The sequence below is a fragment of the Salvelinus sp. IW2-2015 genome, linkage group LG20 (assembly GCF_002910315.2).
Source record: "Salvelinus sp. IW2-2015 linkage group LG20, ASM291031v2, whole genome shotgun sequence".
Lineage (NCBI taxonomy): Eukaryota > Metazoa > Chordata > Actinopteri > Salmoniformes > Salmonidae > Salvelinus > Salvelinus sp. IW2-2015.
The window spans coordinates 55,318,360-55,331,840 of NC_036860.1; the positions used below are offsets into that span (position 1 = coordinate 55,318,360).

At 42.8% G+C, this 13,481-nt stretch overlaps 1 protein-coding gene across 2 annotated transcripts in view; it reads right to left on the reverse strand.

The window, feature by feature from the left end:
- Positions 1-13,481, reverse strand: part of LOC111980971 (forkhead box protein N4-like) — a 24,106-nt gene continuing 10,625 nt past the window's right edge. Inside the window, exons 1-8 of one of the 2 annotated variants that reach the window (XM_070449507.1) lie at positions 6,199-6,656; positions 3,347-3,632; positions 3,139-3,252; positions 2,832-2,983; positions 2,584-2,680; positions 2,251-2,464; positions 1,231-1,578; positions 1-1,055 (exon numbers count right to left, since the gene is read on the reverse strand). In XM_070449507.1, coding sequence (XP_070305608.1) covers positions 829-1,055; positions 1,231-1,578; positions 2,251-2,464; positions 2,584-2,680; positions 2,832-2,983; positions 3,139-3,252; positions 3,347-3,632; positions 6,199-6,215 — 1,455 coding nt within the window. In that variant the 5' untranslated portion in view covers positions 6,216-6,656 and the 3' untranslated portion in view covers positions 1-828. Of the gene's footprint in view, positions 1,056-1,230; positions 1,579-2,250; positions 2,465-2,583; positions 2,681-2,831; positions 2,984-3,138; positions 3,253-3,346; positions 3,633-6,198; positions 6,657-13,481 lie in introns of those variants that run through there. The other variant, XM_070449508.1, reaches the window with a different exon arrangement.

Here is a 13,481-nt window from a genome sequence, read left to right on the forward strand (position 1 = left end):
TAAATCTGGCATCTGAAAATATTTATTCTGAAAATGTTTACAGTTAGAGAAACACCTTGTAGGCACAGGAGTCTATTGTCAGTTTAAAACAGGTGAATCTGCTAAGGCTTTTAACATGTCTGTAATACCTTTACATAAATAATCTTAAATTAAAAATGTTTAGTATTTCTAAAATACATTAACATGTTAAAGTCCTCTATATTACAATATACAATTATTGTTGTAAGGCATGGCTTTAAGAGTCATGTTAGACAGTTTACAAGGAGCAAAGTAAATAAATACAAATGAACAAAACAGAAAACGCTGAGATAATGCCTGCCTAGCAGGACTTTAGTATGACAAATAAACTATCGAGCTACAATAACACAGTCAAATCTGGTAACAAAAAAAGGATTGTTTGCACAAGCTAGTAAAGACTTTTCCTCCACAAGAAATAGATGACAGATGAGTTTCCCCGACAACCTTTTACATATCTTCACAGAAGACAACCTTTACAACATGTAAAAATAAAGTGGCATTGCATTTTACCTCTAAACCATCACACACACAAAAACACTGTATCCTCATCACTCTAAAAATCTGACAGGCCCAATCAAACACGTCTATGCTAGCTGATTTGGGTGCTTCTTAAGTGCTTTGGTGGAGAAACAGGAATCAGTAAAAAAAAAAAAAATCTCTGACATGAAAGAGGCAAGACATCCTGTCAGGTGGGAGAATGTTCAGGATTCTCATACAGTGGGTGTGGGGACATGCAGGTTCAACAGTAGTGGTCTGTCTTGGTGTATATCAGTGTTTAATACACTGTATATCAGTGTATCACAGTCAAAGTCAGAGCAGGGCGACGGCTTGGCCCCCGGCCTCTGTGGTGGTGATGTACTGGAAGGGGACAGCAGGTGCCGGGTCCAGGGTGGTGTACAGCCCTGAAACCTGTAGGTCCACCAGGGGCTGTCCAGTGGTGGGGCCAGGCAGCTCACAGTCAGACAGGCACAGAGGAGAGTGGTTAAACATACTCTCMAGGCTGAAGCCCTCCTCTCTCACCCCCTCCCAWAGRCTCCCTGARAGACAGAAACAAACACATTATAACCCGTTAAAACAAATCATTAACCAAATCATCCTTGGATTAAAACAGTTATGTTCAATTCTATCTGTTTTCATAAAGGTGTTCAACAAATATGCCATTATTMATTTTAAACATACAGTAACATCCCTCCGATATTCATAATAACCCACCGGCAAACTCCATGATACTAGTGTCCAGAGCGTCCACATCTGCTGTGACGTCAGGGTGGAGGCTGTACAGACTGTGGTTGTTGGCTTGTCTGTAGGGCTGCTGCTGGATGAAGGGGGTGTGGGAGTAGTCTGGGACCGCGTGGAGGGGAGGGGTCCGGGCGGGAACAGGGGAGCTGGGGTCTCCTAGCAGRGTGGGATTCTGGGCCTGGAGGTGGAAGGGGAGGGATGTCTGCAGAAGCCCAGACAGAGGGGAACCACAGGGGCTAGAGGGGACACACGTCATCCTGGGGTCACAAGGGTTCCTCCGACAGCCATCCGGTCGGTCTGTGATCAGCCTGTCCAGCTCATCTGAGACATGAACATTAGCAGTAAACAATGAGTTCACACTGAGTGTACAAAACATTAGGAAAACCTGCTCTTTACATGACATAGACTGACCAGCTGAATCCCGGTGAAAGATATGATCCCTTATTGATGTCACTTGTTAAATCCACTTCAATCAGTGTAGATGAAGGCGAGGAGACGGGTTAAAGGTTAAAGGATTTTTAAGCCTTGAGACAATTGAGACATATCTTGTGTATGTGTGACATTCAGAGGGTGAATGGGCTAAACAAAAGATTTGAGTGCCTTTGAATGGGGCATGGTAGTAGGTGCCAGACGCACAGGTGTGTGTGTCAAAAACTCCAACGCAGCTGGGTTTTACACGCTCAGCAGTTTCCCGTGTGTATCAAGATTGGTCCACCACMCAAAGGACATCCAGCCAACTTGACAGAACTGTGGGAAGMACTGGAGTAAACATGGGCCAGCATCCCTGTGCGTTTCTTTTGACAGCATGTAGAGTCCATGCCCCATYGAATTGAGGCTGCTCTTAGGGAAAAAGGGGGTGCAACTCAATATTAGGAAGGTGTCATTAATGTTTTGTACACTCAGTGTACATAAGCAATATGTACTGTTTTTTCATTAGAATGGCTAATTGCCACAATATGGCTAGTCTTTTCTCGTCTGCTCTACCATCCTCACCTGGGTTGGCCATGCTGCGRCGGATGGCAGTCAGGTCCTTGCGTTTCMRCTTCTGCATCTCTTCCTCCATCTTGTTGATCTTGGCTGGGTTGAGGGCCCACAGACAGCCCTTACGAGTGGAGGAGGAGCCTCCTTGCTTGTTCTCTTCCTTTTGAAAGCACTTGTTCAGAGACAGGTTGTGTCTCACAGAGTTCTTCCAGCCGTCAGGCGCCGTCTGTAAGGTAGACCATCACTTCAACACATACTGAAAATATACATTGTTGCCGATGTTTCCAAACTTCCATGAGCCCAGATAATCTCATGTGTGTAAAGAGGCATCTCCCTGCTCCTCACCTTGAAGTAAGGGAAGTGCTCCTTCATGAAGCAGTAGATCTCACTGACAGGGAGGCTGCCTGTCCGGCTGTTCTTCAGAGCCATAGCAATCAGGCAGCTGGCGAAAACAGTCAAATATCATCCATTTTCATTTTTGCTCAGTTCCAATTGTGTCTTCTTTTTTGATAGTCCCTTTACGAACTGTGTTAAAACTGTACCGATTAAATGTCAATGTAAACTGACCAAGTTAATGTGTTAGTGTGTCCTACCTGTAGGAGTAGATAGGTTTGGGGAAGGAATTAGGTTGTTGTAGGAGATCCTGGTTGCTGTGGGGGTTGGTGATGCTCATGCCTCCTGCTTGCTGCTCATACAGGTTTTGGCTATGGTAGGAGGGGCTGTTATACAGGCTGCTGGGGGAATGCTGGGAAAAATAAAACCAATAAACTTATTAGGCCCTCCTTGCATTAATTACGAGTTATAGAGAGATACAGAGAAATACAATATACATCACTCTGTCATAAACTCTTATGTTCATAAGAGTTCAGAAACATTTCTTAACATTTCTGTGGATGTTACCTGTTGGASAGCCTGAKCTGGGCTGTAGGCCTGCTGGGGGGWGTGGTAGTAGTGGGCTGGGGAGGACTGGTATCCTGAGGCAGGCATACCACTTCCYGGGCATCCTCCTGTCATCTGAAAGATAAAGACTCATATGAAGKGAAGAACATGGATCATTACAAATAACAAAGACAAATACAAAAAAAACTGAAGGCTTTGGAGTACTTACATTTCCATTTTGATTGTTGAGGTAGTTCATTCCAATATAACTGTTCTGCATGTTGCTATGGGGAGGGACAATGGTGTCATGTCCTAGTGCTGTATTCATGTTTCTGTGCTGGTCTGAACCTGGGTGAAGCTCCAGTGGGCTGCTCTGGGGTTCTGTGTTGTTGAAGGCCAGTCTGCCTGTGGCCATCTKCTGCAGCCTGTGTACGTCCACGGTGGTGAGCCAGGATAGAGACTGCAGRTCCCCTGGCAGCTCCTCACTCTGCTGGGACAGCTCAGTGGTCAGCAGCCTGATCGACAAACAAAGGAACTGCTTAACATCTTCTGTAAGGGAGCTGAGTTACCCCTGCAGCCCTCAGTTTATAGAAAAGTCACAGACTGAAACTTCAKTCATGGATTCCATGTTTCRTCACAAYATTGTTTTGAATGTTCATTTTAGGACTGATGCCCAGCTGAGCATTCTACTCAATGCAGTGACAATAGGTGCTGATGAAGACTGCAGGTCCCCTGGCAAAGTGCATTACCATGTCTTGGAAGCACGATGACATTAGAAAAGGAGTCAAGATTTTTTTAGTAGGACAAGCTTTTGTCATCTTTGCTATGTCGCTTTCCAGTTCCTGAAAATAAAAAAGAGCCGCACACTCTAGGAGCTCAGATGCAAAAATATTTAATTTACCAACGTTTCGACAGGCAAGCTGTCTTCATCAGGGTACAATCACAGACACTGCGGGATGACTCGTTTATATATAGTGTCAAGACACACAGGTGTCTGTAATCATGGCCAAGAGTGGCCTAATATCATTGGTTAATTTCTCATATTAAAATGGCATAGAAAGAGCAACATACAATAAATACAAATGGATAGCATACGATCATAGACTCACTAAAGACCACACAAGCCTACAAACAACCACAATGGCAAAGTCACAACAAACACAACAATCACAAGAATGGCTTCAGATCAAAGTCCACGTTAAGACCGAAGGGAGCAAGGGTCTTTAAATTAAATATCCAAGCAGCCTCTCGTCTTAACAATAAATTATCAAGGTCACCCCCTTTCCTAGGGAGGGTGACATGTTCGATGCCAATATAACGCAAAGATGAAATCGAGTGGCCTGCCTCCAAAAAGTGGACCGCAACTGGGTAGGTCAAGTTTTTGCACCTAATGGTGCTACGATGCTCTGAGATACGTACTTCCAGAACTTTCCAGTTCCTGACACTCAAAAATAATGTAATGTTACATCCGGTGCCCACTGCTCCATTTAATAAATTAAATGTATTTATAAAGCCCTTTTAACATCAGCCGATGTCACAAAGTGCTTATACTGAAACCCAGCCTAAAACCCCAAACAGCAAGCAATGCAGATGTAGAAGCACATTGGCTAGGAAAAACTCCCTAGAAAGGCAGGAACCTAAGAAGAAACCTAGAGAGGAACCTGGCTCTGGGGGGTGGCCAGTCCTCTTCTGACTGTGCCGGGTGGAGATTATAACAGTACATGGCCAAGATGTTCAAACGATCATAGATGACCAGCAGGGTCAAATAATAATAATCASAGTGGTTGCAGAGGGTGCAACAGGTCAGCACCTCAGGAGTAAATATCAGTTGGCTTTTCATAGCCAATCATTCAGAGTTAGAGACAGCAGGTGCGGTAGAGAGAGAGTCAAAAACAGCAGGGCTGGTGAACAGGTCAGGGTTCCATAGCCGCAGGCAGAACAGTTGAAACTGGAGCAGCAGCATGACCAGGTGGACTGGGCTGAATCACATATACACAGGGGCACCCCCACAATATTCAAAGTGTGGAGTAGGGTCGGGTACACTGTGCACATTGTCTGCAACAGTTGGTCTGGCCATTGAATAATGATTAGTTATTCAAACGACAGTCCCCAGCCCTGTGGCACGTGGCTCTATTGTTTCCAGAGGGCTGTTCCCTACACTCCACCCCCAAGATGACCAGAGCCTGCATTAATCTGATTGAATGACAGCTAATTGACAAGGGAGTTAAACGAGAACCATCTGCCTCTCTGTCAACACCAGACMCTCTGCACTACAGCCAACCGCTCTAATGCAGGAGAGCCTGGAAAGCAGGCTTAATGCTGTTGACTCTTCTAAACAGACATTAAAATAACATGCCATCAGTCTGGCCTTACATTTGGTTAGCTTAGTTCACAGTAGTTAGTATTTTACTGGGAATCTTCTTTTTCACAGTTACAAACGTAACATTTCAGCTCCACCAACACATTGTTATCAGTAGGCAGATTGGKTGAGTTCATTTTGCATGGCTTGGTGCCCCGGGTGGGTGGAGTTTACACATTTTAGACCATTCCATTGGTCCTTAAATGAGATCTACACCCACCTGGTGAACTTGGCAATGCAAAAATGAACTGGCCCATTCTTATGTTTTGTCAGATGATAAAAACAAAGTGTTGCTTGGAGACCCTGTGTGGTCAATGTCATGCCCACAAACCAGAAAGGTAATGGTTAACTATAAGTTCTATAATGTAAAAACCCAGTCTATAAACTGTAGTAGGCCATACAATTACAAGTTTGATTGTGATTCATTTGACAGTCAGGTTTTGGTCAATGTCTTGAATTAACTCCATTGTAAGTAGGTTAAAGACTGAAGAGCTGATCTGGTTTTCAATCCATGAGCCATAGGCTATAAGTTAAGAAACTAGTTAAGAAACATAAGAAATTAGCCTACAGTGAGAACATTACAATAAAGTTACATTACTGTGGGAACAGAATATCCAGCATGAAAAAAATTACTGTAGTTTATTCAATTACAATTTGGCTGAAAATCTCCAAACTTGGTTGCTTCAAAAGTAACTTCACATAAAATCTGAAAAAACACAAACCTTTTTGAGGGAAACATCCATGTAACAGTGCCACAAAGAATACCCCTCAATTCAGATAAGCACAAAATAATGATTCCTTCTGAAGTAAAAATCCCTTCTTCACTGTCAACAATGTCGCTAGGGGAACTCCAAATAAACACAATGAGAAGGCTATAGACAAGCAGGTCCAGTGCACTGAGCAATTATGTCGCTGAGGGGAGCTAAGCTCTGATTGACGAGGAGAAAAGTTGTTCTTTACTCTCTCCGCTGTAGGAAGAAGTGTTCGACGTGTGAACGATGTGTCCACCACCTTTGCTTACCAGTACAAATTAGACAGGCAGTCAAGCAAGTCCTCCCCCAAGGGTTTCTACAAGCAGTGTCCCCTTGTTTCTATTTTGAGGCCACCCCTCCCAAGTCCCCAGCACCAGACAGCCAGGGATAGATCCACCCCTTGCCCCAACAGTGGGACAGAAAACAGAGCTGACGGGCTCTGACATATCTATTCAGACCTAACATGATTAATTGTAATGTTTTTTTTGTGTGCATATTGTCAGACACACACACACAGAGAAAGAGAAGGGGGGAGTGAGAGAGAGTGTGAAAGTTAAAGATATAACGTTATATATATATATATTGTAATGACCCGGCTGGGTCATAAAGGGAAAAGAGACGGACTCTAGGTGTGCAGGTCAGAACACAGGTTTATTCATAAACTGGGCTATTGTTCCGGCCACAACCCACGCCGCTAAATGCCGAACGTACACAATGTTACCCTGTCGGGTCAAGAGTCACTCTCATAGGAACAGATCAAGGCACGAACAGAAGAGAGAGAACAATGAGACAGTAATCCCTATTTATGCATTTCCAAATCCCGCGTTATTACCCATCATACCCCCCCAACCTTTCCATCTGTCCTGACATATTTAACCCCTGCTAGTAGCCATGAGAACCATAACACACCCACAAACACAGAACACAATACCGGGTCGTTACAATATATATAGATTGAGAGAGAGAGACTCCTTGCAAACCATAACTTGAAGGTGTGCCTGCCAAGCTTTTCAGAGTTAATTCAGACCCGTGACAACCTGGTGAAGTATCATCATCTAGCTTTACATGACATCCTGTGATGAGGTGTGATGAATGATTAACGTTAACGTTACTTTCWGAATTTATGAAAATCGCTGTCATGCTGGCGCGGTGGTATCATCTGGCGCGATGGTATCATCTCCTACAAAATAAATAGTCAGTTAGCTAACCTTAGTTGACAAACCTGGCACACTGCCAGCCAACAGCTAGGTAGCTAACCACAGTGACAATGCTAGCTTTACATTTACACAAGTAGGTACGTAACATTAGCTGTTTCAACTAACGTTAGTTACCAGACCCATACCTGACTGTCTAACTAGCTAGCTACAGTAGCTCGTTTCGTTTCAACCTAGCTCCCAATGCTAGTATGAGAAATGTATTTACTTTGACAGCTAACTTAGCTAGCTAGATATCAGACACGTTATATGAAATGTAAAAACAACTATGTAAACAACTCCTTGCCAACCTGTTCTGAACGAATCAACCCTGGGTTTGAGTCCATTCATTAACCTTCCAAACCGTTTTAAAACTCTCTCTTCTGTCACGGACTGCCTGTCCAGTGTGTCCACTGCACTCTGGCAAGGAGCTGTTCATCAGCACCACTGTCTGGTTCCAATTTTGATCCGGCGCGCTTGCCCGCGCGGTTTGATGAGCTGCAGCGGGAAGGTGGTCGAGGAGGCGCAGAGAGGAGAGGCAGTAACGTCAGTCTCAATGWTAGCAGTGAAATAAACACCAGTGAAAGCAGACAACAACATAGATATGTGGGAATGATGGTCATTTTAAGGGAAGGGCATTAAMCAGTTTGTAGACTGAAAATTGACYGCAAGAAGCCCAAACAGATATCATGTTGGACTAAAACATAATAATTTCAAACATTGCTTACGTTTGTTTACGATCACGTGTCTCTCTCTGTATTATGGATGGGATTGGGAATACTTGGGAACATATTTCACTTGGAGCTGATTTCCTGGCRTGTTTTTTTTTTGCAGAGAAAACTTGGGGGGCCAAATAAAACCACCCRCTAGCCAAATTCAGTTGGGGAACCCTGGCCTTGGCCCTCCTCTCGAATCCCTGTATTTGAATACTTTGTTCATTGTCAATTAATGGAATGCGCATTCCCCCCCTTCCAAACAACTCTTACAAGTACATCAGAACAAGCATTTCCCATTAGTTAATAATGCCAACACACTCTGAGTTGTGCAACTTGCCCCTCCCCTCCACCTGACATAGGCCTACTTTTGGAACAGAGACGACAWGTTATCAACAGCAGCCAGCAGAAAATGATTAGGCAACTGTATATTGTGTGSATCATTATCATTCTGATGTAGCCTATATGGTAACCTTAAGCTTACTTTCAATAGTTCCAGCCAGAGAAGTGTTAGAATGACAGTGTATGCCTTTTTACTACCCAGAGTATGATTCTATGTATATTGCAATAATATTTTATCACATTGGGGATTTGTCTGTCTGCTAGGCATTCTGTCTAGCCCTCTCTGCAGAACATCACAGGGGGAAAAAACAGAAGRAGAAAATTAGGAMACCATGACAGCCAGTTTGCAAGGGCTGTTGCATTATGGGATGTCCATAAATCCAGGTGCTATAGGTAAGGATGTGTGTCCTAATGTAACATTTATGGAGCTGCTCTCGCCCTTGTATCAGGCTCCCACTTCTCAGCAAGCATCCCTTAACACACAGCTGAGCTGCCCTTCGCCTTCTCTGTCCTATCCAGATCTGATTCAGCTTCTATCGACCTGGACTGGACTGGTCAGRACAACCTGACCAGAAGAATGCTCACATTATATAAAACCATGTACAGTTGAAGTCRGAAGTTTACATACACCTTAGCCAAATACATTTAAACTTTTTCACAATTCCTGACATTTAATCCCAGTAAAAATTCCCTGTTTTAGGTCAGTTAGGATCACCACTTTATTTTAAGAATGTGAAATGTCAGAATAATAGTAGAAGGAATTATTTCAGCTTTTATTTCTTTCATCACTATTCCCAGTGGGTCAGAAGTTCACATACATCCAATTAGTATTTGGTACATTGCCTTTAAATTGTTTAACTTGGGTCAAACATTTCGGGTAGCCTTTCACACAGCTCCAAATAATTCTGTGAATTTTAGCCCATTCTCCTGACAGAGCTGGTGTACTGAGTCAGGTTTGTAGGCCTCCTTGCTCGCACACGCTTTTTCAGTTCTGCCACAAATTTTCTATAGGATTGAGGTCAGGGCTTTGTGATGGCCACTCCAATACCTTGACTTTGTGTCCTTAGCCATTTTGCCACAACTTTGGAAGTATGCTTGGGTATTGTCCATTTGAAGACCAATTTGCGACAAGCTTTAACTTCCTGACTGATGTCTTGAGATGTTGTTCAATATATCCACATATTTCCCTGCTCATGATGCCATCTATTTTGTGAAGTGCACCAATCCCTCCTGCAGCAAAGCACCCCCACAACATGATGCTGCACCCCATGCTTCTTGTTGGGATGGTGTTCTTCGGCTTGCAAGCCTCCCCTTTTTCCTCCAAACATAATGATGGTCATTATGGCCAAACAGTTCTATTTTGTTTCATCAGACAGAGGACATTTCTCCAAAAAGTACGATCTTTGTCCCCATGTGCAGTTGCAACCGTAGTCTGACTTTTTTATGGCGTTTTGGACAGTGGCTTCTTCCTTGCTGAGCGCCTTTCAGGTTATGTCGATATAGGCTCAGTTTACTGTGGATATTAGATACTTTTGTACCTGTTTCCTCCAGCATCTCACAAGGTCCTTTGCTGTTGTTTCTGGGATTGATTTGCACTTTTCGCACCAAAGTATGTTCATCTCTAGGAGACAGAACGCGTCTCCTTCCTGAGCGGTATGGCAGCTGCGTGTCCCAGGTGTTTATACTTGCGTACTATTGTTGTTACAGATGAACGTGGTACCTTCAGGCGTTTGGAAATTGCTCCAAGGATGACACAGACTTGTGGAGGTCTACAATTTTCTTTCTGAGTCTTGGCTGATTTCTTAGATTTAACATGATGTCAAGCAAAGAGCACTGAGTTTGAAGATAGTCCTTGAAATACATCCACAGGACACCTCCAATTGACTCAAATGATGTCAATTAGCTTATCAGAAGCTTCTAAAGCCATGACATCTATTTCTGGAATTTTCCAAGCTGTTTAAAGGCAGAGTCAATTTAGTGATGTAAACTTCTGACCCACTGGAATGTGATACAGGGAACTATAGTGAAATAATCTGTCTCTAAACAATTGTTGAAAAATTACTTGTGTCATGAACAAAGTAGATGTTCCTAGCACTTGCCAAAACTATAGTTTGTTAGCAAGAAATATTGGAGTGGTTGAAAAACGAGTTTTAATGACTCAACCTAAGTGTATGTAAGCTTCCGACTTCAACTGTACATGTACAAAGGTACAAAGATATTTGTCATTTGACTTTCAATGCATGTTGAACAATTTTTCAATATCTCCAAATAACCTTCCCACTATCTCTACTATTTGAGTGTTACTAAACTTTTGAAATGATTTACTACTCCAGAAATGCTCTATCAGTGCATTGTCATACTTTTATTGAAATTTCTATATCAAACAGCCACATTTACATACAAAAATAACCACTTTTCAGATAAACAAACGAGCTGCAATTTCAATGCTGTAGCTAAGTGAAATTGCATTTAACCTAAATGATTGCGTTTTAGAATCATGTTATTTAATTGCCATCAGCTGTATCATTTGGCCATGGTATACTAGCAGAAGTTTCTTGCTCACTGAACATGGCTGAGATTCAGAAGGCTACTACGTAACCTGGCTAGTCTTGACCATTAGAGACCAGCTCTCTCATCAGCTATCTATTAGCTCCAATAAATAAAGCATTAGTTGAATGCTGAGTTGTATGGACTAATTGAGCAGGTCAATATTAATTTGCTATCCTGTGATGCTAGTCCATGCCTTTAAGGAGCAGATTGTGCTTGTAATTGGTCAGTATGTTAACCATGATTTCGAGAGTTAAGGGGTTACCAAATATGCTGATGTAGCTGGTTTTGTGTGTTGTGTGGTAGTGTATCTACCTGTGTGTTATGGTGTGCGGGGGGGGGGGGGGGTCTTTGGTAACATTGGTGCCCTGCTGCAGAGAGGTGTGTGTATTGTTGGCAAAAATGTGTGGTTAAGTGCCTGTGTTAGGGCACAACGCCTGATTTGAACGGAACCCTTCAGGTTAAAGGCCAGCTTCTCTAACTTCAAGGCTACTGCTGCCCCCTATTGATGATAAGGTAGAACAATGAAAAAACATTGCTGTGTACGGGATCTGATATCCCATTTCATTGAACGATAGAATGAGAGTAAGGTAGGACAGAGGTTGGTTGAGGATGATGACCTTACCGCTTGACTGGAGTGGACTTTGATGACTAGGGTATACGGCTTGTTCCCCCTATTACAGAGACATAAAGTGTCAGGAAGAGGAGAAAATTAGAGTTTGTGTGAGAGAGGGGAAAGAGGGCTGATGTGTGGGGTTATCAAATCGTAGCCCTTAAACTCAGCATGAACTCTGTAATGGGAAAATCAACCCCCTAACTCTGGTGTAATTGGATTTTACAGGGACTCATGTTAAATCCGAGAGCTSTGGGTAGGTAGCACAAAGCTTGTTAAGGCTAGACAAGCCTAAACACAGGCTGGAGGGGCAGGGAGCACAGGACGTGTGGTGTGATTGTGAATATATGGGTGGGTATTTGGTAGGGGGCTGCAACCAAACAGAAAATGAACTGCTCAAAATGGTTCAGTGTTTCCCATAAATTACCTTAAAAGTTACAGTAGTCTCTGGGAATGTAAGCCTCTATGTAACATTGTTTGGAAAGTATATAACTTAAGTTGATATGGTGGGAGTCAAGTTATCCCTTCTGTTCTGATTTTTAGTAGTGTCTAAAATGTATGTTCTTTGTTTTGAATGTCTCCTCTCTGTTTAATCAGTGTGGCTGTAATGCAAGATGCCTTTGTTAATGTTTACAGGATGCTCAACTTTACATTTTAAACCGTCGGAATGAGAGGGCAATGTTACGCTTCTGTCAAGCCTGTCACAACCCAACACATTACTTAGTACTAATCCACAAGACAGGGAAGGTGATCATCTATACTTTTTTTYCTTAATCTTAAATAATCGTTCTGGATAACAATGTCGATCAATAACTTATTTATGGTTAGTTAAATCATGTATGATCTGTTTGAATGAAAATTAGAACAAACTTGATATATATTCTTTAAGATGACAGGGAAAACCAGCATAGTACTATATGTCCCTCTTACTGCAGCACAGGCTGGTATTGACAGCAGTTTTAAGATGCACTGAGAGGACAATAGTTTCATCCCAACAGGCCTGTTACTGTAGCTTCACCTTGGTATTTATGAGTGGTTTATAATTAGTCAGAAATGTATCTGCCTAATCAAAGATCAGTAACACAATACCTGCACTGTCATTTTATGTGAGGAGAAGGACGAGGAGGGGGGCTTGGAGCAGATTGTTTCTGAATCCTTATGTTTTACAGGCACGCATACACACACTGACGCACACACCCATGCATGCACACACACACACCCACACAAACACACAGTGTGTGTCAATGGACACTCATGTGAAGCACTGAATAAGACCTTCCTGCCTAGGCTTCATGAATGATGAACTAACATTCTAGAGACTCTCCATTAGCCAACTAGCTCAGTATTGGTCTTCCAGCAGCAATGTCTTCAAGAACCGTGTCTCAGCATGCATCACTCAGCCTGTGATCTCAGCTCATCATGCTTCACGTGTCTCAGACAGCCATCGTACTGAGCGTATGTACTCACATATGCCTATCTCAGCGTCAAGCAGCATATCAATGGTCTCAGCGATGCATGGTCTCAGCGTGTTCTCAGCATGCATGTTCTCAGCGTGTCTCAGCATGAACTTCACATGTTCTCAGACATGTCTCCAGCAGTGCATGCTCTCAGCGTGTCATCAGCATACATCTAAGAACTAACAGCATGCAAATCAAAGGTCTCACGTGTCTACAAGCAACTGATCATAAAACGTCTACAATTCAGTAAATAAACCAAAAATTAAAAAAAGATCCCTAGACAGGAGTATACACAGAAGTAAGTCTCAATGTATATGTCTACAAGCATGCATGTCTCAGCATGGCATGATCCTATCACAGTAAAAATAAAAAAATCCCAGACAATGAC